Source organism: Poeciliopsis prolifica, unplaced genomic scaffold (assembly GCF_027474105.1).
Source record: "Poeciliopsis prolifica strain line A6 unplaced genomic scaffold, Auburn_PproV2 SCAFFOLD007, whole genome shotgun sequence".
Taxonomy (NCBI): Eukaryota; Metazoa; Chordata; class Actinopteri; order Cyprinodontiformes; family Poeciliidae; genus Poeciliopsis; species Poeciliopsis prolifica.
In genome coordinates, this window is record NW_026562382.1 from 12,661,170 (window position 1) to 12,687,127 (window position 25,958).

The 25,958-nt window shown below is 38.2% G+C and overlaps 1 protein-coding gene across 1 annotated transcript in view; it reads right to left on the minus strand.

Moving 5' to 3' along the window:
- myo10l3 (myosin X, like 3) overlaps nucleotides 1-20,064 on the minus strand; it is a 64,296-nt gene extending 44,232 nt beyond the window's left edge. The window contains exons 1-2 of the mRNA XM_055031860.1: nucleotides 19,788-20,064; nucleotides 3,982-4,080 (exon numbers count right to left, since the gene is read on the minus strand). Of these exons, the coding sequence (XP_054887835.1) occupies nucleotides 3,982-4,080; nucleotides 19,788-19,808 (120 nt within the window). The 5' untranslated portion in view covers nucleotides 19,809-20,064. The remainder of the gene's footprint in view (nucleotides 1-3,981; nucleotides 4,081-19,787) is intronic.
- Between the last annotated feature and the right edge of the window lie 5,894 nt (nucleotides 20,065-25,958).

The window sequence follows — 25,958 nt, forward strand, 5'->3', positions numbered from 1 at the left end:
GCTCTTTAGTTTAGGCGACTTATTTGATTTTTCTTTTCTAAATGCACTCTACTTTGAGAATAATACACACACTGTTAATCCAGCTGGGTAAAAGACATAGTGCCATCTGGCCTCACAAGACATGCATGGTAATTGAAAGGGGTTAGGTCAGTTTCTAAAGGCACAGGCCTCTATCTTCATGCTCACAAACCCCTTTGAATTAACACTTGGACAAAAAAAACCCCACCTCTGATATGGTTCAAAGAAGTTCCTCACAAACATCCAGACTTACAGTACACGATGTCAGGACTTCACTGAGAGCATTGGTTCTATAGAACTCTGGTTTCCAAAGTGCTGATAAAGCTCTGATAAATGCCACATAAGGAACAGAGGATCATATGAGGTCAGTGGAGGATCTTGAAGATGGAGACAAGCTGTTGCTCAGTCTTGCATTCCTCTCATTCTCGCGACAGAATCTTTTCACTTGGAAGCAGCAGAGGAGCCCATATGTTTGGCCTGATAACCAAAATGCTCCGCTTAGATGTTGCAATCTCACGAAACACTCCAGTATCAGGTCAGATTCAAAAGTCCCCCCCACACCGCCCCCACTTCCTGTCATAGAAACATCAACATTAACCCACAGTTAGAGTTTAGGGGTCCTAATTCAGGGTTTTGAAAGTCTTTTCGACTGTGTCCACTCACACTCCTGATATTTTCACCACTTACCACTTCATAAAGCATCCCAGAATGCCGCACGGATGAATAAGTTTACTCTGGTTCGCTAACCATTTTATTTTCAAAACTGACTGGACACCCTAGGCTCAGAATGCAGCACATTACCACAACTATTTGCTTGGAAGCTCATTAGTCATGTATTTACAGTACATGACTAATGAGCTTCCAAGCATGCATGCTTCAGTTTATACCAGCAGAATAATGATTTGTTTGTGTACAGACGAGTGAGAATTTGAGCCACTTGAGATCAATGGGTTGCCTCCTAAGAATAAAATAATAACGTCTTGTTCAGATATTCTCCGCAACTAATGTTCACTCAAAGCATCTCACAGCAAAAAAATTCTGTGTTGACTTTAAACTCTGAAAAGAGAGCAAGTATGTTGGGAGAAAAAATTTGTGTTTGGTAATATGTTTTTTGTTTACAATACATCATGTTAAGTGTCACTCATGGCCAGAAAAAAGGCACAGATGGTGTCTCTTATTTACATTGTTAAAGCTCATTTGCCTGAACAAAACCACAGGAAATACAGAGTTAGTATAGTTTTACAAGTGACTGCAATTAAACATGTGTTCCGAATGAACCACTTTTGCCTTCAGACTAAAACAACTTTACCATATGTGAATGAGAGCAGCTGTTTTAGATATTCAGGCATTGTAAGCTACAGGTTATGTGATCGAGAACATTAGGGAAGAACAAAACAAACTTAAAGTAGGTATAAATGTTAGATGATAATGTTTTTAGTATGCAAACTGGGTCTCCAGGTAGAGTTTTCTTCTATTTAAAAGGAGGCAGTGATGGACCACATCTACTGTCGAAGGTAGGCTATACAAGACCTATGTTTGGAAACTTCTGGGATTTTCAGATATTGATTGCATCAACTGTTTAGATGAGCCCACCTAGAAATCTTGAATCCTCTGGAGTCGTCATGCCTGGGCACTATATGGCGCTGTGATTTTGGCAAAAAATGAATGCACTGAATAGGGTAAGTAGCTCACAACGCTATCCACATTTTATTACTCTGCCAATGCATGTGTCGAAGAAAGACTGCAGCCATGTGTTCTGCAGTAGAGTACTTCACACCTTCACTGAGGTTATTTCAAAAACAGTTAATCATCAAGTTCATGAAAACTTCTACTTTAGTCTTGGACAAAAGATGTTATGTGTTCTGGCAAATGGTGCTACGAAAGCCCGGTTTTTGGGTACTGATACTTTCAGTACCCAAAGCAAAGAGCTGTATGTGCCATTTCTGTAACCAGATCTAAGTTGTCTCGGAGCTATGATATAACCAAAGATAAAGTTGGGAGTATATAGTCAGAATTGATGTTTCCTGAGATCCAGAGTGAAATTCCTGTTCCCGTTTCCTGGCCAGATACCAAACCTTCCTTTGTATAGTGCTGATCTATTGTTGTCCAGGATTAGCCCCAACACTGGGATGTCATCCACGGGCTCGATGGCGGTTTAAAAGTCATTAACAACTTTGTTTGTGTCCCACTAAAGAGACTGGAATGTGTTATTCAGGAAGTTCAGTGTCCAACGTTTGCCAGCTTCCAAAAGGCAAACATCTTGGACTGAATAAACAGAACTCCCACGTGGTTTTTAAAGCAAAATGTTGTGGCTGTTTTTTTTTAAAGTAATATGAATGCACTGAACAAACAGAGATGGGTCAAAATGTGGATGATAATCAGACATTGTGTCAGTATTGGATGACAATGGAGAGGAAGTTGTTGAAGCTCAACACACCACAATTCCCTGGCATGGCATGAAGGTTAATGTTTAATAGCATGTTGAGGCAACAGTCTGGGTCAGTGACACGCTGAATATTAATTTAATAGAGGAAAAGTATTGTGCGGTGCATGAGGGTGTGAATTTCTTTGCTAAATATCCCTCCCAAAAAATCAACAATGTACTTCCCAAAGTTAGGAGTAAGACCCCACTTACTCCAAATCAGTACTTCAAAATATACTAGAAAATGTCAGCTGTTAATAGTGATCATAATACTCCCATTTAACTCAGTTTCTAGTACTTCTTATCTACTTGAATAGCACATAACAGCAGCATTTCGTGCCACAGCTCTCTAAAAAAGGCTCTGCGATCACCATGTATTGGTGGTCATATGGCATAAAAATAAATGTCGCTATAATGCATTATGACACAGACAAGTCTTTTTTTGTTTTATTTCATTCTTTTTTTTTTCTCAGTTGTATTCAACCAACTCTGAATGATTGCCTAATGTTGTTCTGTGAGTTTGCCAACTTATTCAGCCTATCTTCAAAGTATTTCTTTTAATCTGAAGCTCCACTGAAAATGGATAAAAGTGATGATAATTTTACGTGAATTTGTCACGGCATGAACAAATTTTACTGATCTGAATTACTTTTTTGGGATAGTGGGTGGAGGGGGATGCATTTCTTGTGAACCAGTGCTATATAAATAACATTAACTGGACTAATGTGAACCCATTGCTGCAAGAATATCTATGCCCGTAGTTGTATTTCCACACATTGTTTCTTGATACTTCAAACTTTCCCACCATCTTTCACAGGACTTTTTCTATCACTTTAGAAATAGTGAAAGAAGGAATAATAGTCGGCCCAGGACAATTATTAGCATGATGGCCATTTTGTACTCCTGTAGGTCTAAGTCCTGTGAACAGAAGTCATTTTAACCTGAGTCTGAAAACTCATAGACTATTATGCTTTTTTAAAAATTATATTTCCTTTATTCAACCAGGTAAACCCCATTGAGATCTAGATCTCGTTTTCAAGAGGGACCTGTGCATTTAATAGCACTTTGCACAAAAAAAACCCTCTGCAAACTTGTCATTGAATTCTTCTGATTTGCAGCATCTGACATACAGACTTCTCTCTATGTGTCATCGTCTCAAGCAGGATTTCCTCCAGACACAAAGACTACTGCACACTGCCAGGCAGATAAGCTCAGCTCAATGACTTGTCAGTGGGACTTCATTCCTGTCATTCTTACTTACAAAAGGTGTTGATCGCACTGCAGAGCCATCAAATGGAACACATACAGTAAAACAATCAGCTCAGTAAGCACACATGTACAATGGGTAATTTCCTCCGCACATTTTAACAAAACTGAGCGGAAAGGCTCCCTTGACACAATGCTTTGAAGCTGCAGCTTAGTCGTTAAGCTGCATTTTTGCTTTATGATTGACTTGAAATAACTTCTTGCAAGTCATGTTGCAAGTGGACCAGGTCATTAAGCAGCAAGATATGAAGGGGGGGAAACAAAAATCATTTCACCTTTCCGTAGTCAGATGTCAGAACCAGGGACAAGTCATCAGAAGAGCTGACAGTGGAGGGAAGGAGCTGCTCCTTATGTCTCACCCAGACACGGGCTCCCTGAAACACAAGAAACAACATAATATACTTAACATATACACACAGCGTCTGACCTTAAAGTTTTTGGGATTTTGCATAAAATTATGTTTAGAATAATAGCTTCTGATTGTACTTTTTCTATTCCTACACTTACGCAAGAAATATCTGACACATCGAAAGGTGTTTAAGGAAAAATTTACTTCAACTTTAGGCTGAACAACTTCTAAGCTTCGGCTTTGATTTAATGTCTATGGATATTGTCAGTTTGGACTTAGCTTGTGCCATTTTACAGAGAAGAAATTGAAAGCATTATGTCTAGATGTGGAAAGTTGGTTCACACACACTGTAAAACTCTTCTTTTTATATGGCCCTATGAATCCCTTTGTAAAAATAAGCGAATAACATTCTGGAAACAAAGAACAAAAAAAATAAATTCATATTAAAATGTTTTTTCCAACTGGTCAAGGAACTGACAGAATGTGAGAAAAAAATCAGCACTCAAAATCTATAAACCAAAACTTCAATAAATCCTGAAAATATGTTGCTCAAGTCAGATTTAGAAGATCACCTGAAAGTAAGACTCCTCGGAGTTAGAGTGAGTTACGCCCTCACTCCTTGCAGAATGCAGTATCAGTTTATGAGTACGGTTTTAGCTGAACACCTATGTCAGAGTGAGACCGCCCTCACAAAAAGCTTGTCTCTAACCAATCATCAATCATCAGAAGTGCTGCCGATGAGGCGGTCAGGGGTGCGTGGAGCGTAAATGAATTGTGTGTCCAACAGAGCATAAAAACTGAAAAAAATCAATATGTATGCCTGGATTCCAGTAGGAAACCCTAGACGAGGTCACCACTTCCAGACATCAATCCTCATTAACAATTAACAACAGGCTGCCGTGGCAGCATACACTCTCATCCATGGAGCGTCTGAGAGGAACTACCAGAACGGTTCTTCATGATATGATTTGATGTGTTAGGTACAATTGCTGCTTCTGGAGTTATTCTGTTACAAACTCCAAGAAATGCATTTCCTTAATAGTTCAAATAAAAGTTTGGTCTTGCATCTTTTTTTTTACATTTCAAATTTACTTCTATTTAGAAAAGCACTGATGTTTTCAAGCAGCCCTCTTTCATTAAGCCTCTTTTTTTTTTTTTTTTTTTTTTGCTTACATCCGGCTAATGAAGCAGAGCTAAAAGTGGCCATCAGGCCTCAGGGGACGGCAGCCAGTGGGACGAAGAGGGTCCTATAAATTAAGAGGCGGGTGAGGTAGGGGGGAAGAGATTGGGGGAAAAGGAAGGGTGTGGGCAGCTGATAATGTCCCGCCTCCTATTGTGTTGAAAAGGAGACAAACACATGTGTAATGGAGGTGCTCCACAACACGTGGCCTCACATTGACACACAAGTTCAGTTTTTTTTTCATTACATGATTAGTGAGCTCCACATCAGGGGGCAACGGTGTCGTCCTGGTACCGTCTCGCTGTGCGAAGCTGGAACCTTTAAAAGCTGCTTCATGTGAGACAAGCGAGGTGATTAGTCGAGCTCCCTGTGAGGATTTGAAGTAAATCTTTTGCTGTTATATAACTGTGGAGAGGAGGAGTTTAAACCAAGCCTTAAATGATTTAACTTTCTATCTTGCTCAGGTTCTTTGCGTCAATTATTCTGGTTACAAAGATGACAAAGAGGCCAAAGATGAAAATATGTTGTAACATTGGATATTACAAGACAAGCAGACAACAGCCATGGGCAAGTAGTAACTTGGAAAGCTTTGGGATGGCTCATGGATTTGTGATTTTCCACTCAGCAAATCCAGTGTTGCATCAGTAGAAAATTTCAATCATGCAGACATTTGGGGGGAAAAAAAAATAAATAAAAATTGTGGGTTTTAGGCGGCTCAGTTGCTGAGACAGACCCAGATGTTTTCCGTTCATCTGGTGTTTGTTTTGCCCGCTACATCTCATAAATACTTTCAAAATTCATTCATGACAGGAACAGTTGTCAAGTCTGCAAGTGTTGTCTTGTTGAGAAAATAATTAGGACAAAAGGGGCAAATTATTTTACTTTCAGTACCTTCCAAATAACCAATATCTTTTGATTTTGCCATATTTTTATGCTACAACCTTTATTTTTGTGTCACACAGAAATGAATAATAGGGAAAAAACCTGAAAAGTGACGTAGAACCACATTTTATTAAACATACAGCTTCAAGTCATTTTGCCACCAAATTTGCACAAGTGACTGAAAATTTAGCAAACTTTTCTTTGCAAAACTCAGTTAGAGCATCTGAATAATTTAACCCTTGCCCCAGATTTTGAACTGATTGACTGGACCTTGAGTGGACCATCCTAACACATCAGTGTACTGTGGCTATATTGTTGTACTATCAACAGTGTCATCATTAGAAAAGCTTCAGTGAGAGTGTGAGTTCAGGCTGAGGCGCAGTGTTTGATTTTCACTAAACATGATTGAAAACTTGAGTCTCTTTTGCTGCATTTCAACAGAGATGAAACGTTCCAAGTCACATAATATTGATCAAAACTAAAAACTAATCTTAAATCTCAGTTGAGTTTTAAGTCTTTTGCAGCTTCTAACAAGATATTCAATCAAAATAATTTAAGATAAATTTAAATATTTTCAAGTAACAAGTAGCACTTGTTGCGTTTTTTTTTTCATCTATCAGTCTTTGTATCTCTGAATGTGTGTGTGTGGAGTCTGAGAAAGGAGGGTTTAAAGTCAAGACAAATTGTCTCAGCAACAGCAGCAGATGGTTCACACAAAACTTCCCCCCACACTCATCTCTCCATCCTCAGGAGCTCCGTCACTAAGTTGGGACAAAGGCTGCTCCGTCTAACTCCACGTTCGGAAGTTACCCAGGCGGAAATATCTCAAACAAAGGCCAGCTGGGACACAAAGGGGGCACGGGTATCAGCTCGTGTTTTAAAGTCCCGGAGACTTGAATTACCTGCTGCTGCATGGTCAACCGTTCTATAAAAACAGTGAACTGGCCACTTCTCGCATGATAATCCCTGGAAAGTACAGCGCACATTTGATAATGAGGCAATTGCCTCTGGGTTTAATTACCGGGCGTCATCTGACTCCACTTCTGTGTTTCTTCTGACCAGATGTTTTTAATGGCTGCATTGAAGAAAACGAAGATGAACTGCCGCCACTTTGCTTTCAGCTGAATCTCGTTACAGATTTCTGATGCTGTGTGTCACCGACCACGTGCAGCAGCGGTGCTGAGGCTGACCCAATGACAACAGTAACTTGTCATTGTTACTGTTGCAACAAGCCTCGCAGAAACGTCCCATCGTGCTTCCTGACACAGAAACCACTCTGCCTGAAAGACGTGATGCCACAGCTCAGGGCTTCAGTTTCCACGGCTTGTATGATGACATCCAGCTCAGAGATTTTCTAATGAATGGCACTTAAATATTTAAGGACATACACAGCACAAGGTGCCACTGCTCTTTCTCTCTCTATTCTTGTCTCTCTCCTTCTCTCTCTCTCTCTCAGCCTGCCATGGCATGAGTTCAGACAGTATCAGGTGATCAGATGAGCCGCAACAAAGGAAAGCTAATTAACTCACCTGAGCTGGACATGCTTGAACAATTACTTATGACAGGCTAATTTCTTGGATCACAGTGTGGATTCAGGGAAGTGATGAATGAGTCCCCTGTTTAGTGAACACCATTCAGCAGCTGTGGGTGCTCCAGGGTGAAGCCTGAGTGCACACAGCTGGTTTCCTGAAAAGTATTTTAATTGTAGAGCTTAGATGCAGGTGATCTGCTTCAAATGTGTCTTTTAGGGATATTTGTGTGTTATGTTTTTCCTGCTACTGAAGAGAGGAAATGTTACAGTCATGCAGCACTCCTTCACAGCAGTTCTGGACACGCCTTTTTGAGGTCTAGCTCCATAGCCTTCTGACCCTAAATTACAAATTATTACACATTTAAAATTAGCCTTAGCTACTTGGTAATTTAAAAGCCCAACTTGAGACAAGAGCTAAAAATAGCTTCAAGCTCTGTGTGCAGTGTGCATGTGTTGAAACTACATGCACACTGTGTCATAGTATTTTTAATATTTTATTATTTCTAAATCTAATTTAAATTTATTGTATCATACACCTAATATATATAAAACACATGCGGTGTGATGGGGGATGCAAACCGATTTCTCTTGATCCAGACAAACCAACCAAAATCTTTTTTACTGTTCACCTCAACATCTCTTAAATAATTCTAACAAACATATATGATGCAACAGACTGGTGACCTGTCCAGGGTGTATCCCGCCTCTCAGCCGGAGATAGGAACCAGCACCCCTCGGGGCCCCACTGATACATAAAAATTTGCAATTTGATCCGACCATTTGTAAGACAATTTATTTGAAATTTATTGATTTAATTCTCACATCACCTTCTAACAAAGTCAGTGTTGATATTTTATGGTGAAGTAGAATATTTCTAGGACTAGTTATCAAAAAGCAACCCAAAAATAAGAAATGTTATAGGGATAGAGTCTCATTTTTAACTTTCCAAAGCCAAACAAAGAGAGTCGGTCTAATATGCAACTCTCTTCCTTTTAACAGCAGCTAGCTGTATTGCAGAGAGGACACTCACACTGCAAGACCCAGACAAAACACTCTGCTTGCTTCATTACAAAGAGAAACATTTAAAGCCCTTTACGGACCCTCCATTAGAATGGCTGATCAGGATGTAAGTAGATGAGCCTTACAGTGACCATTCACACCTGGCATTTAAATCTGTCCAGAGAGATTAGACCACAGTTACCCACTCTACATCTTTAAAGATTTTGCCAAGTCACAGAGTGGGATGCCAGCTAAGCAGCAAATCATCGGGTCGACTAATGTTTCTGTTGCATCTCATACATGCAATCAGTTCATAGAACAATTAAAATGTATCTGAGTCACTTTATTGTTGAGTTATTTAAGCTACAAACTCTTTAGAAGCTTAACTGTTTCACCCAAAAGAGCAAGAAAAATGACATTTAAAAAAAACATACTTTAAACAGATTAGCATCACCGCCCAGAAACTAAAGACTTTATAATAAACTATCAGCAGATTAAAACAGCTGACTTGCATTCACCTTTACCTTACACACACTCTCTGCTTCATAAAAGTTAAGTTAAAAGTCCAAACATAGAGAGATTTTGTGTTTTTGTGGGTCACTTTCTGCCACAGTGACCTGATTTAAGCAACTCCTGAAAGGATAAAGATAAACTGCGCAACTAGTAACCTGAACTCATTGGTGCAGCTATTAGAGATGTCCTACTTTGACTGGTTTCACAATTCATCCACACATTGTCTACACTCACTTGTCCGTGCATGAATGTAACTCAGATTAAACTATTTTCTCAGAAGAGTTGTTGTAGAAGCTGATGGCTGCGGGCAGGAAGGATCTCCAGTAGTAGTCTGTTTTACAGTGATTCTGAAAAAGCCTCTGACTGAAGATACTGTAGTTAATACAATGTCATGATTGTATGAAATGTGCCAAGTAGCTGGTGAGAACATCACGGACATGATTGTTGTCCGTGATGTTCTTGATCTTATGAAGAATCGTTATTTGCACAGTAATTTCCAGATGTGGAAATTAACCAAGATTCTTAATAAATTTTAGTTAATTACCAGTAAGAATTAAATAATATTAATTTCTTAATTAATCATTTTAATAAAGAAATTCAAATGACTGAAAATATTCATTAAACTTTAACAGCATCATATGCTGCTTTTTTTAATATCAGTATATTTTGCGTGAGTTTCTTAATTAAAATAATCTTAAAAACTACTTTTAGATTGTTGGACTTTTTTTCTATATATATTGGAGCTGCATTTTATATACCCCCTATTTACATGTTATGGTCAGATGAATAAACATACGTTATATCCTGAATCAAACATTATGGACAAACTGAATTTTAACATGAATCGGGAGAAAACACATAAAAATCATTGAGAGCTTTCAGGATGAATTGGAGAAAGAAATTCAGCTCATTGTCTCAACGGGAGTAAGTTTGTAGAGACAGAAATCTGATCCTTTTACAAAAGTATGAACCAAACTTCATTAAACTGATGGCTGTACATTAGCATGTGAAGTCATCGGTGTGTGTGGATGTGTGCAGAGGAGTGTATGCGTGCACTGCGGTGGTGTGGAGCCACACACCATCTCTATTAAAGAAGGAAGGCTCTTGCAACATGAGGCTGAGAACCAACATTTAAAGGACAGTTCTTTGAAATGGTTGCTAATTTGCAATTTGTTTTACCCCCAATTCTTCAGTTTAAAAAAAGCAGTTAAGAAAGTACACTCACGATTTTTTTCTGAGTTGGAGAGGCATACAGAAAAAGTTTTTATTTTTACATTTTTATTTTTGCTTTATGCGTATGCTTTAAATTGGAAACAAGAGCAGGGAGAATAATGGAGGGATAGTAAGGGCATCTCCTGAAAGATGTGAGAGTGGAACGAGCAGAAATGTGCCAAGTAGCTGGTGAGATTAATTAAGCAGGCTGAATTAGGCTAAGAGGGGAATCTGGGCAAAGGTCCCACTGGATTTAGGATCTCCGGTAGGTTGAGAGCTATATGTTCTACAAAAAGCAAAACCTCATTGAATTTTCTTGACATCACAAAAATCCTAGCTCTTCCGGTAACTTCAAATAATTAGGCATCATTTTCAAACGTGCTGATTATCCTTTAGATTTTCTCATTTCGCTGTTTCTACCTCCTGAAAGTGGCACAGCTAACACTTTAAAGCTAGAACGTCAAAGTGGAGGCGGTGGGGGGGATGTCGGTGATAGAGGAGGAACATCAGATGATTAAAGGCAACCTCTAACATCTGTGCAGGGAGGACGTATGAATTAATAATGGAGTGAGCAGCTGATCAGAAAATTTGCTAATGGAGTAGGAGGAGTCCCCACGGGGAACAGGGAGGGCTTCCCCCAGTTTGTGTCTGGGAGAAAAATCCTCAATTGTTTCTCATACTGCTGCGCAGCTCGAGGCCCCACGCTGAGGAGACTGTACACATGCTTAGAGGAGGACTGCCGTTCTTATTTAACACTGACACAAACTGATGGGCACAAACTGTTTTTGTTTCGACAGAAGGGCAAAAACCTATCAATAAAAGTGTCACATGCTGGAAGACAATCAAACGTATTCAGCAGCGTTTTTTTCCATCTGTATTTAGATTGCATTAGATGTCTGTCTTTCTGTGTGGGTGTGTGTGTGTGTGTATGTGACAGTCAGGGAGCAGACCCACCCCGTCTCCAGAGGATGAAAAGGGTTAAAGCGCTCCACCCCCATCATCATCCAGTGGAGCTAATCCACTGTGTGGTTAATAAGTCTATTGAAGATCATTTGCATTACAAACCATGTCTTTAGGAGCATGACAGAAATAAGTGGAGCACTTGACTCTCTGCCAGGCTCCCGACTCGAGGTGCTATTATCGTTTGCGAACATACATTCATCCTATACGGATCATAATGTTAAACTGTATTTATTTATAAAAAAGATGTCTGCAGGAATGGGTAAAGCGGCCAGATATGATGTGATTATTATGCATTTGAGTGGATATTCAGCTAAGCTTTGTGAGTTCACTCTATCTACAGAGCCACCTGGTTGACCCCCCTTCCTGTCTGTCTTCTGCATGTCTGACCTCTCCTGGACCCACCTGACTTTTATAGAGGGGTCACACAGCAGGGATCCTGGGGGTATCCCAGGAATGCCACTCAGCCAGAACTGTCAGGGACTTTGGGTGTGTTAGCTTGACTGTGGAAGACATTTGGGGCACGATCAGTGGGACAGTGGGAGGTGTCAGTGACTCCATATTGGGATGTTATTCTGTCTATGACATGTCTATGACTAAAGTGCTGCTGTTGTTTATTTTCAATCAGCTTTCCAAACTGATTGATTAAACAACTTATCTATTATCAGTTAGCTTGTTGAATACATATATATATAAATTGCCTTGCAACAATATTTGCATTTGGTCGTATTACAACTATCACCTTCAACATATTTCTAAGGGATTTCATCTGAAAGACCAACACAGGGTTCGCCATATTTGTGAAGTAGGTGGAAATTTTTTAAATATCATTCACTGTAATTACAGTGGCAACTTTAACCAGGTATGTCAGTGAGTTTTCAAAGGTCTGGGCATTAACCAGAATAAAAATCTGGTCTTTTCATTTCTGAAAAAAAAAAAAGAAACAGCTCAAGTTTTCTCACATTGGAAGGAGAGCATGGGTGAAATCATTCATCTCACATTCTTAATTGGATCTACTTCTGGACTTTGACTGGACCATTGTAACACATGAGCGTTCCTTAATCCAAACAGTCCTATTCTATCTGGAAGGTGAACATCATTCAAGTTTCAAGACATTTGCAGATGTTTCGTTCCAGGTTTGCCATGCATTTACCTCCACTCATCATCCATCAACTCTGATGAAGAAACGCATTCCCGCAGCATGAAGCTGCCACCACAGCATTTCACTGGAGAGATTTGTACGTTCTGGATGTTGTGAAAAAATAGTTCTCTCTAGGATGAAGCATTCAATAGCTGTCTCATCTTGTCACATGCTCTCATACAACTACAATTAAAGACATTTCATCTAATGGGCATATATTAATTATAATATTGATTATTTTGTTTCAAATGCAGAAAAGGCACCAAGCTGGAGGATCAAAAAACATAAAAGAGACACTTCAATCGTTCGATGTGTATGGATAAAATATGTGAGTGTTAAACATGCAATTATCACCTGTAATGTTTTCCTAAGCAGAGGATGATTCGTTCTTAATGGATGATGTTGCAGTGAAACGAAAAGGGAAACTTGGCGTCCACAGACAGACCAGATATTCACTCAGCACTGTGTTAGTGGTTCACTTTAAATTACAATGTAGACTTTAATAATTTAACGAGCTGAAAGGAAACACAAACAAGCTGCCAGTTCACGCATTAGTCCAAGTACCCAGCTATAGACATGGCTCTTTTTAATTTTTTATGATTAAGAGAAAGCAGAAGTAATGAAATGTGAAGCAGTAGAGCTATAACAATATTGTTGCTATATATTCCACTTCATGTAATAACTACATTCACTCTCATTCTCTGCCCTCTTCTCTCTTCTTTTTTTTACCATTATGATGTTTCCATCCATCTACTGCAGCATGGATCTTTACCAGGCCCAGACATCAAGGAGCACAAAATACCATCCAACTGGTGAAAATATGTTATTGCCATTTGGAGAATTGATACACGTCACTCTGAATGTTAAAAAAAAAAACGGACTGCAGATTAAACTCTGCAGCCGAGGATCCCTCAGTGAGTGATGCTTACTTCAGCCTTAATGAATGTTTGCTTCACCGCTTAGATCTGAAACTGCAGCTTTGGAAGTAATCTCATCATAGGACGCAATGCTTACAAATGTTTTTTCCAACAGAGGCTGTATTTCCATGTAGTTAACCTGCACTCATGGGATAGTGTAAGTTGGAGACACACATGTCCCATCCTATAATAAGCTCCCGATCCACTGACAGTAATCATAGGAGGTTAAATACGGAAAGTTAACATCTGGGCAGGAAGCAGTAATCACAGGTCGGCTGTTATTAAGCTGCCTGACGGGACTTCTGAACCAGAGGATTTAAGAGACTGGTTACTGTCGCACAGCTCCCGCATGTCTGTGCGTACCAGACAGCCAATGGGATGGCCAGCAATTTACTTTTTTTCTTCTGTTAGGCAAATATACAGGACATATATTTCTGTGGGTAGAATTGCCATCTTGTGATCAGAAGGTTGTACGTTCGATTCTAGCTTCCTTTTGCCACATGTTGACCTGCCCTTGAGCAAGACATTTAACCCCAAATTGCCTACCAAGCTGTGTATCAATGTATGAATGGGTGTGTGACTGTAGTGGAAAGCGCTTTGAGTTATCAAAATGATTGGAAAACCATTTTCCAATCATGAAAATAATAAGTTCAGTCCATTGTCTATTTAACACCACCTACTTCTCTAAATATAATAGTCAGTGCAGCTGGTCACCTAATCCTGAGTCGTCTATCAACTATCATAAAACTATCACAACTGCAAATAAAAGAAATGTTTATTTCTAAATTGTTTAACTAAGTCTCTAGAAATAACCAAACAAAGGTGGTCAATGCAACAATGATGACCAATTCTGACTCATAAACATTTAAAGCAAAACTTATTTTGTAGAAAAATAAAGTTCTAGTCGTAAAGCTGAAATGTGCCTTTAAAAGCTTAACTTTTATCATAAAACTCTGATCCGTCTACCATTTTTTTCCAGGTGGATCAGCAGATGTGACTAAGAGAGACTCTGCACAGCAATTGTTTTCCCATCATCATGACCCCGCAGACAGGAAGCCACGTGTCTGCGTTCTGCTATTTGTTACTTCTGAAAACCTGTTGAAAGAGAGGCGCATACATTTTCCTCTGATGAGCACAAGCACAGACGGCTTTGTATGAGGAGCTTAGAGACGTAGCTGTTAGAGCTAAAGTCAACAGCTTGGTGTCAGCAGGAGGTTATCATAGCACTGATCTCCCAACATGAAGCTGAGCTCACTGATACATGGGGGGGAGGTCAGGTTACTGATACAGTTATATCAAATACAAGCTGCTCTGCTGAAATCTATCACATTATAGTTGGAAAGCAGAGTTAAACAAACTCTCATGAGCTACACCAGCTCACCTGACTCAGGGAGGATAATCCATGTTTTCTGGCTCACGGTTAGACAAATATCTGTTGCTAATTAGCCTCTGCACTGCTGTGACAGATTATCCAAACACTGGACTGAAGCAAAGCTGCAGGATTCCTACTGACGCACACACAAACCACCGCCTTCATAATAATGCCTTCCACTCTTTAATCCTGAACAGTCAGTGCTGTAAATTAACCACAGTTTCAACAGCAGTTTGACAATCCGCTAATTAGGCCCAATAATGCTCACAATAACCAATTCATGAGTAATTGTGAATTAGGAGAGCTGCTTAAAGAAGATTTACAGGAATGCAAACCTCTTTTTTTTTTACCTCTCTTTCCTTCCTTCACCACATCCGAACTTTACTTCCTGACAGTTTTCCTCACTTCAAGGACCATCTGGATGGAAGTCTAGTCAAGATTATTTGTACAGTACAATTCATACAAAAGGTAATCCAAAGTGCTTTATATAATAAAAGTACAATCTAAAGACCACATGATTAGAAAGAAACCATGATTTAAATGTATCTAAAATGATTGGTTAAATGATGGTAACATCCTTATGAAAACAGTAAGTGTTTACGGTACACTTGCTTCTGCAATATAATATATTTAACTGGTATTGGTCAGGACTCTGACAACAAGATTGACCTGTCAAAGCATACACCACAAAGCATACAGCTTTGTGGAACACCATCACATCTATTCTTGTTGTGATAGAAATTGTGGAAAAGTGGGCAGTTTTGACCTGATTGGAATTGGTAGGAACCTTTTGAAAGCAGATCAGCAGCTGAATCAGTCTGAGTTCTGATATTTAACAATACATTATTTGGAATAATCAATTGAAGAAATAACATTGTACATCAGTAGTTTATGTATAAGCTTAGATATATCTAAAATTGTCATTTAGAAATCAAATAAAAGTGACCCACAAATAGAGCTTTGAGGAACCCCATTTGTGATCTTTCTTTACCCCCAATTTATAATTATTACATGAGACAATGTAGCATCCAAAATAAGATTATTTTCATTTAATACCATCACCCATGCAGCCTCAGTGCTGTAATGTGGTTGAAAATGTATCTGGAAAGAACCAAAGAGTGTTTTTCTTAATCAAGAAGCAATAAATTTGTCGATTACCTTCCTTTGCGATAGTTTTTGCAACAAAAGTGCTCAAGAGTTGGGAGCAGCAACCTCTGACTCTCGACTCTTTAAAGTAGGAGATGAATGATGTGACAACCGAACAGAAAGGCCGTTGACATTGCAAGAGGAAAATAGCCTGGAGACTCCAAAGCAGGTTTTTCACAATGTCCATGTAATGACAGAATTTTTTTACCAAGCTGGTAGATCCATTGCTCCGACTAAATGGAGCCAGACATAAACAGCTCATCGCGTTCCAAGGGATGCTTAAAGTGTGTGAGCCTATATCTGTGTGTAGAAGGGTGAAGGTGTGAAACCTAAAGCCTTGCCACTACAGCAATACAACGACGGGATGACAGGAAGCCTTGACCTGGAATTTGCAAGGTCAGGGTTGGGAATTTGGGATTCCCTCTGTCAGAGTATATATAAGAGGAAGGAATTTGCAATGTAATGTAAGGAAGGAGTTAATGGGTGTGGTGAACTCCTCGTGTGGCTCTACAGAGCGCAGCTGCTGCCGCTGCTATAGAGGAATCATCGACCACGTTTACAAAATATCTGAAATTCTACTTCATCAGCTGGATGTTTCACAGAGGACTTTAATTTGTGAGGAGACATCTCAACTGTAAAGGGTTAAAAGTGACAATAAAGAAGCTCTAATGAAATCTAATGAAGTGAGATATATATGTTGCTACCAGCAGCTGGTGGGCTTTAAAATGGGGTCACATTCACTCAGCGGACGGATTGGGCGTGGAGTCACAGCGCTGAGGTTTTCATGGTGGTGTGTCGGCTCCTGAGAGCCTTCGCTGATGGACAGGATGGGCGTTCAGGATGAGATCTTAGCGTACACGCCCTCGTAGTCGCCACTCCTCTTGACAGGCTGCCATGATTGTAACTATCTTCCCAGACATAAATATCAGCATTCAAAGCACAATTCAGGCATGTGAGGTGTCATCGGGGCACTTTTTGTGTAAAAAGATCATTCACAATTCTGTCGCACTGGACAATTTATTGGGCAGAATACAGCAAAACTTGTACTCAAGAAAGAGTAGTGCCACTTGAACATAAATTTATTCAAGCAAAAGTAATAAGTAGGGTCAGGGCACCTCTGGAGGAGCTGCAGAAGACACAAGAAATATGTGAAAGTCCAGCATACAGAGTTTTATGCATGGCAAAAAAGTAACACTAGACATCATCCTGAACATGTCCTCACCACAGTGAAACATGGTGGAGGCAGAATCATACTCTGAGGTTGTTTTTCTTCAGCAAGGAATCTGTTCAGAGCTGATAAGAAAGATGAATTTAGCTAAATCCAAGGGTGTCCTGAAAGAGAACATGTTAGGCGATAGGAAAGATTGTGGCAGAAGCTTGGAAACGAATATATTACAACTTTGTTCCTTTTAGATATCTAGATCCCCATTAATGAATTGTGCTAAGGGTTTATCCTGTTGCCCTCAGTTTCACAGGGTTGAACTTAAGCTCTCTTCTTGCATCCAGAACTCTTGCTTAATTAAATCCAAATGGTTACTCTGCAGAATTTAAGAAACTGGCTTTCTTCCATGACACAAAAGGTCACTTAAAGAACCAGGGCAGTTCAGTCGATTTATATCCAACACAGTTTTTGCATTTTATTACGGGGTATAATCACGTATACCCCGTAACAAAATAAAGTCAAAGATTTCTATTAAGTTTAAACACCCAGAATATTACCAAATACAATTATATTTTCATGTAACTGAATATAACTGAAATTTAATTTTGGAAAAACAGTAAAAAAAAAAAAAAAAAACTTTGTTGTTATCCCATAATTTTACATTTTGTCTTATTTTTATAAAATAACAATCATAAAAAAATAACAAAACAAAATCAGTTTGTTGTTAGTCTGTAGCTGAATTGTTGTTTTAAAGTAAATATTGTTGCAACATCTTCGCAACAATTGGCTAGCATGGAACATTGCGGATCTACATTTATCATATCAGACATGGCATCATGTAAATACAGATTTTCATCGCTTAGAAATGCAGATATGCAAATATAAATAAATAAATAAGAAAAAAACAGAAATAGAAATAGACAAGCAGTTTGGTTGAAATGAAATTTGAAAAAATCCACAAGATAGGTAAATTACAGATGATCCTAAATATTAATCTTCTCCTGCATAGGATATCACTCTGATAAACTCAGATTATGTAGCATAATCCAGCTCAGCATTATCTGAGACAGCTGAATCCACATCTTTTTCCCATCTGAACATATTAGCAAGTAAAAAGAAAACCGTGTTTGAAAGGCATAAGAGATCAATTGATGACTTTTCACATTTTATTCATCTAGAATTGTGAACTCCAGTGTATTTAATTAAGATTTTGTGTAATTTAATCTCAGTATAAATCCAGATGTTCTGTGAAAACCTCAAAGGTTTGATAAAAAAACATTTATGGGAAATCAGTTGTAGCAAGACCAACAAACACAGCAGAGAAATGAAAAGGTTATATAAAAAGAGCCTCAACTATAGCATCTTACAGAGCACAGTTCAATCTATTTCTTGAAAATTCAGTCTACAATACAACTACAACCCTAACTTGGAAAGGCTTTCCACCGTAGCTAACAGATTAGATAATCAACCAAAGAGCCCAGCACTAAATCTGTAGGTGCAGCAGGTGGGAACATTTTCTAAAAGAACAACTGTCCCACAAATCATGTCTTTGTAAAAGAATGGAAAGTGGAAAGCTATGCTGAAATAAAGCCATAAGAAGTCTTGCATCTATTATCACAAGCCATTTAGCACACCAAGCATGTGGACATGTAAACTTTTGCTCCAAAGACTCACTGAGTCAGGTTGCCCTGTTTATATTCATGTTAAGACTGAAGGCAAATGCATGCCACACTTTTTGGATTTTTACTCCTATTCTTTATCTTCCTCTCTGCCCAACTTTGTGTTAGTCCAACAGCACAAATCACAGTAAAATACTATGAAGTCGTGAAGTGACAAATGAGTAAAATTACAAGGAATGGGAATAGTTTTAGTTGGTACTGTGCATGAAAAAAAACGTATTCAAATGGTTTACATCCTGACTCTGAAACCAAAAACTTCCGAAGTTAATAAAAGTATAAGAAGAACCTCTAGTGAGTTTTAGGCCAAAATGTGAAATAATCTTTTTTTGCTTGAGAAGCATGATCCATGAGTCTCATGTTGAGTCAGATCACGGAGGGGCGAGGCTGGTGCCGCCAACAGGAGGTACAAGAAGTGAATCCTACCAGCACCAACACACAGTCTCTCTGTCAGAATCTGTGCCCTCCTCTGAGTCACAGGGGGATGACAAATCAGACCTGCAGCCATGATTTCCCTTCAACCCTGACTCATGACACATCCAGCCAGCATGGAGCATGGTCAGCTTTTACAGGTAAGTAGGGCAACAATGATTTATATATATATATATATATATATATATAATATATATATATATATATATATATATATATATATATATATTATAAAGTCCTTTAAATGAGGCTCTGATAATGGAACTGAGTCAGTTTGTCCTGTTATTGTTTATTCTCCAGTTTGATGATAGTAATGGTTTTTTTCATTAGAGGCTTTTAAGTTTCCATTAAGAGTTCAGCTCAGAGGAACCAACATTGTTGTAAGATATAAAAATGAATGAAAAAACGTCAAAAGAACAAAAAAAATAATAATACATAAGTTACTAAAAAACCCTTATAGGTAAAAAGTAAATGCGTCCGAAAAACAGACGGCCCCGCACTACAGAACCAAACAAAGAGCGTGAGGGGTCCCACAGTCACTGCGGGTTGCACTAAAAGTAAGCAGCTCCTAAAACTGCGCTCAATGCGAAGAAAACTGACCCGACTTACTTCTGCAAAGAAGAAATCCATCTCCACCACAGCCCGACCTCTCTTCTCTTTGTAATCTGACGTTAGGGTACCACAGCTGAGGAGGAGAAAAAAACCAAACCCCAAAGAACTCCCATCCGCTTCCTGGAGGCGAATGAAACTTATTTCTCTGTCGCTGATGCGGCTCGCTCAAAGGTCTCTCTGTGGGTTAAATGCAGCCCATTTCCCAGGCCCGGCTCTCGGCCACTTTAGGCTGCTTCCCCTCGCCGGTTCGCCAGTGTCCCGACTCGCCGCTGAGAGTCTGTTTTTCTGCTGTCTAGTCATTTCAATGAGGCAGCCGGCACATTATGCAGAGAGGAGGAGTCTGCAGGAGGAGCGCGCCTCCCCTCGGCATACGCCCTCTTTGTTTCTGCCCGACACGGAGTTCTGTTATTGTGCAAAGATGAACGCAATCAATTCAACAGAACCGCATTTATTCATAGGAAATGAAATCAGAAACGACTTCAGATCACAGTATGGAAAATGATCAGTATTAACTCTTCCCATGATTAAGATTTAAAGAGACGGAAGAAGAAGAAGAAGGAAAAAAAATGCTGTTGCTTTTTATTTATTTCAATAACTCAATTCACTCAGTGAAAACCCTCATAAAGAATAATTACACCAAGATGATTAGAAATGTGGGCTTAATGAAAAACATCTGTAACTGATTTCAGGTTATTTTCAAAAGGCACTTTTCACCTGACAAAAGAGCCTCAGCATGCATAATCTAATTTATTGAATATGACTTTAACATTTAATTAGGCTCGTTTTCTTCATTTTCTGCAAGTCTTTTCTTGCATTAATTATTATTGTTGTTGTTGTTGTTTTCAGTTCAACAACAAACACATGCTTTAGTTAGTCATGCTTATTCAGCAGCCAGTCATCTGATTTTTTTCCCCATGTTATCTTTAATAAACAAAAGGAATTAACGCCTTGACTTTGACACCCCACACATGAAATCAGGAAGCCTCCTCACATCGCATTATTATCCCACTGGTTGAGAACACAACTCTAATTAAATTAATGAAAGGCTCTCATGAGGTTTAATGAATGTTGACCCTTTACAAACAAATTGTTCATTTTCTCTGTGATAATAAAATATACTAGTTTTGTCTCTTTGTTAAATGTTTCCCACAATGTTGACTGTATAACTGTGTTAAATAAATAAGACATTGCAGAATTCATCCATTGATCCAGTAAAAAAAATCTGAGTGTTGAAGCTCTTCCATTTTCCCCTTAAATCCTGGCTGATATTTCTTAGCAGTTTGACTAAATCAGCTTCGAAGTTTAGCCATAATTTTTAGCTTTCTTCTTATGGCGCTGTTAAATTATAATCAATTTCTTTTTAAGCATGAGACTGGAAACGCTTCTTGTGGTACATTTCTAATTGCTGCTTTCAAGGTTACAGTAAATCAGCTTTTGAGTGAACAGTCCAGCTACTGTTTTGTGTTTCTGTAAGGATTAATGCTGGATCAATTCCTGCAGTGCCAAAAGTAGTCTCTGCTGAGAGGGCTGCTGACTGGTAGTGATGACAAATAACCTGATCCTCTGCAGAATAGAAACTTCTGCCTGATTATTTACCTTATATTTCTAGTGCTATTATAGGGACAATAGATATTGGAAAATTAATGCCTTCTAAACTTTTCTCCAAATATCTCAACAAATATAATTTCTGGTGGTGACTAAATAAGGACACCCTCACATTTAATCTATTTAAAATGGCTAAAATCACACAACCGTATGACAAAAAGTGCACACAACTGAAACATCATTACTTGCATCATCATTTTCAAAGAGGTTTGAATCTGAGATATTTATTTTAGTGTGTTTGTTACTGTTGAAGAGAGATTGAACACCTTGGCTGTGCAATAAATAAAACATGGTTATTTTTAGTGTTTACCTGCAAAGCATGTTGACATGTCTTTGGAAAGACCTGGGTTTTAAGTTAGCTGAGAACATGGTGCAGGTAAGCTAAGTGCAAAGACTGATAATAAGTCTTCCTGTAGACTTAATTTAGACTTGTTATCAGAAAAAAATATTTGATTTTGCTGCATTTTGCTGCAGTTATTCTCTATTGTTGGCATAAATGCGTTTTATAAAACCCATCAATGAATATGAAATGTGAGAAGTTGAAATCTCACATCAGCTTGATCATCAAGGTTTAAAGACTAAAACTAAGAACCTTTGATTGTTTGCACAAATAGTTTGAATGTCTGAGAAATGTCTGAAGCCTGTCTCACTGTGAAAGACTAATTACATTTCTTTCCTATTAGTGAATCATAATCACTGAGTGCAGTGTTGTTCCTTTGTTCTTTTGTGGGCTCCTGGATGAGTCATTAAATTAATTTTGGAATAATTTAGGTAGGCTGGACACCCCTAAAGGAGATGATCTCTTGTTGATTTCTTGATTCTTCAGGTCAGGCTGTAATCAGTCATGTGCGTGGTTAGTAAATGTGAATTCAGCTTTCCGAACAAATTGGTTAATCCCAGTCAGTTCATTGTTAAACATGAAAAATGATTTGATTTTCACACGAAGCCAGGTTGGTTTGAATAGCCTTTTCTCAGTTAGTAAGAGAAATCATTAACTGAAAACTGTTTGGCTTTTTTTTCAATGTATATTTGTCTCATATTTGCATTTGTTTGATGATCTGAAACAAAAGAAGTCTGTTAGGTACCAAGTACGTTAGTTTTCAGAGCACTGTTAGGTACCAAGTACGTTAGTTTTCAGAGCACTGTACACCATTATACAATATTCATTAAAGGCGGCTTCCGAGGTCATTGGGGCAAGAGTCTGCAACCCCCCTACCCACATAATAGTGAGCCCAAGGCAAAGTCATTCAAGTTGGACCTCTTTGATAGCTCATGATACATAATTGTTAAGTCTGACCTTTTGACATGAGACTCACTGAGAGTCAGTGGTTAGTATCTCTAAATCCTTAGTCACAGCCAAACCATAATATTGGTCTGCTGGAGATAGTTTGGTTACGTAAAGCCTCTCTCCCCACCCATCCATATTTTCTGCCTAAACAGTAGATGCTATTGATCCGAACTGAGTTATGTCATCACAGCAGCTGCCATTTGTTGTAATTTATGGCTCAGGTCAAGGGAGACGCTCTCAAATTTGAGTACTTTCATTTCACATACAGAAAAAACACGTATTGATCACTTCTGAATGAAATATTACATAAGAGTATCATTTATGCATAGACTGCAGACTCTGAAGGTCCTCAACAAAAGAGCAAGCTCAAATAATATAGTGAGCAAATAAAATATTTGTGGATTTTTTATGTAAAGTATTACAAAGATGATATATGGTGTTGAAGTGACTGATGAGTGAATTCACACAGAAGTAAACGTACATATGTAATGATTTTTGCTGACTAATTTCACTAATGAAAGTGATGTGCCATTTGCTTGTTAATTTCTCACAAGATCCCCAGAGTCAGGGGAGCAGTGGATTAAACTATTGGACAAAACAAACAGGGGAAAGGTGGCAAGAAGGTTAAAATTGATTGAATCTCACATAATTCGACAAAGATAGACGAGGGAAAAAAGCGCAGACACCTTGAAATATAAACACAATCCCTAACAGAAGTGATTCAATATTTATTGGATCACTCCAGCAGGCGGTAACACATTAAGGTGTGAATACGGTCGATGATAAATCCGTCTGCAGTGTTTATTAAATTACCTGGAACATGGCAGAGCCAGCTGGTCTCCAATAGAAGGCATTACTCAAACCTATATCAAGAATCTTTCTTGGTGTTAAGAGATAGCAGATCTTTAATGAAGGGACATAAATATTGTGTGAGTGAAAACTATCAGATTATATATCTAAAAGTATTGCTATATATAATATCAGGCTTTTGCTGCCTTCTTTTTTGCTGCCATTATGATGCACATATTAGCAATAAGACCTTTGATAATCAGAATCCTATAGGCTGTTTACTGCGTACTGTAGGCTGATGTCTTGTTGCAACATTTCTGAAACGCTACCCTCTACCTTTAGGGATTTAGATGACTTGGACACATTTTAAATCAAATTGACCAAGTCTTGGGTTTCATATCCATACAAATCTAAGACATTTGTTCAATTTATTTTCCTCCTCAAGGCGGTTTTGTTTTTGTTTTGGTTTTACGCATAAGTTCTCATGAGTAACTTATGAGAACTTATGAGGTAATATTTTAGTATGGCTGTTGAGTAGATTTTTTTTTTTCGCAAAAAGCCATTCAGTCAGTCGAATGACTAATGACATAAAGCATTCAGGCATCTACTTGTAGCAAAGATGGAGATGAAAAATTGTATAATTAAATTTGAACATGAATTGTTGATGGCGCCAGATGAGCTATAATTGCTGAAATTGTTGATATACTGGGGTTTTTGCACTCTATCCTCTCTTGGGTTTCTTGAAAGTGGTCTGATCAGGAGAGAGGGAAATTTGCTGAGCATCAGTTGTGTGAACAGCAATGGCTTTTTGATGTCAGAGGTCAAAGGAGACAGTAGTTCAATTAACCTCTGGTTAGTAATAGTGTGAAGAATGGCTTGAACACCACTGCTCATCTAAATATTGTTGCTTGCCATATCCATCCCTTTATGACCATAGTGCCCTCCAATGGCCTCCATATTCATGAGATCTCTGTCTGGTAGTGCAGATTTTCATCATGGAGCAGCAGCTGACAAATGTCAATAGGGACCAAAATCTCAGATAAATATTTTCAGCACCTTCTTGAACACACACCATGAAGAATTAAGGCAACTCTGAACCCAAAGCGGGTTCTTAATAGGTAAAACCAAATCATATCTAACAACTAAGAGGAGTGTCATATTTCAGCCAGAGTATCTTATTTCTGGCCTGAACGTTGCTGTCCATTTTTTATTTGTTTTACTTTTTCATGTTTAATCATCAACTGACCATTTTGGGCTGAATGTTTAGGGCTTTTACACAGAATGTGTGGTTCTTAAAATTGTCAGATAATCATTAGCTGATGTAATCAGAAAGTACATCAAGATTAAATGATCAATTTTGTTTTGTTTACCTAATTTGGTTCACCAGATCCTGACTGGTTTTTGAAAATGAAAGAGGAAATTTTAAAACAGACATCATTTGATTCATTTAGGCAGTAGAAGGGATTTTTATGTGCTATGATTAATCTCCAACCATATGCCATAATATAGAGGACATTTTCTGCCCAAAATTTCTCCATAATATTCTCCATACAACCACAGTTCTCTTGAGACAAGAATGCGCCCTGAGGACATGCCATACCTTCCTTAAGACTGAGGAATGAGAGCCAACTCACACTCTTCCCATGCTCCCCTACAAGTTCGGCTTCCTGTTTATTTGTAACGTCTTGTGTTTTTAAAACTCCCACACAGAGATTGCTTTCTGTTCCTAATCTGTTAGTATTTATGGCCTAATTACTCCAAGAAACTCAGAAAATGATGGCTGATCTGCAAACGTAATATAATGCGCCCACATAGCAGGAGGTTTTGTTATTTGGTCTGGTATGTTTTTTTGTTTATTGTTCAGTTTCTCAGAGCTGATTCCTCTCAGATTCCAGAGTATTAGCCCGGCAGTGACTCAGGGGCCTTTCAGGGCCTGAGAACACAGTGAAGGTACATTCCTGGCTGTATCCTGAGCTCAGCACTAGACTTTTTAAGAAATTCCCCAGTTTTATCACCCAGTATGTGACTCAACTTCCTGATGATCACTTATCAATGAATGTTACCTTTTATGTTTATATGCTTAAAAATAATCATCTGTTGTTCTGTTAAATTAGAATGGGAATTGGTATTTCTAAATTAGAATTGGTAGAAATAGGTTTCATCCTGGGTGTGCAATAAATACTGAGATATACATATAATTTGTCATGATTATATGACAAATTACATATTTGTCATATAATTTGTCAAACATAAATTGACAAAATATATGTTTCACAATAAATTTGTCAAAATACATTTATTGTGTTCGCCACTAAATTTTTTTAATGATAAAATAAAATAAAATGTAATTTTTTTAATATAATAAAATGTCAACATTTTATTTTAAAATAAAATTTTAATTATAAAGTTAAAATATATATATATATATATATATATATATTTTTAAATGAATTAAAAATACAAAGCAATCTTTTATTTCAATCTGA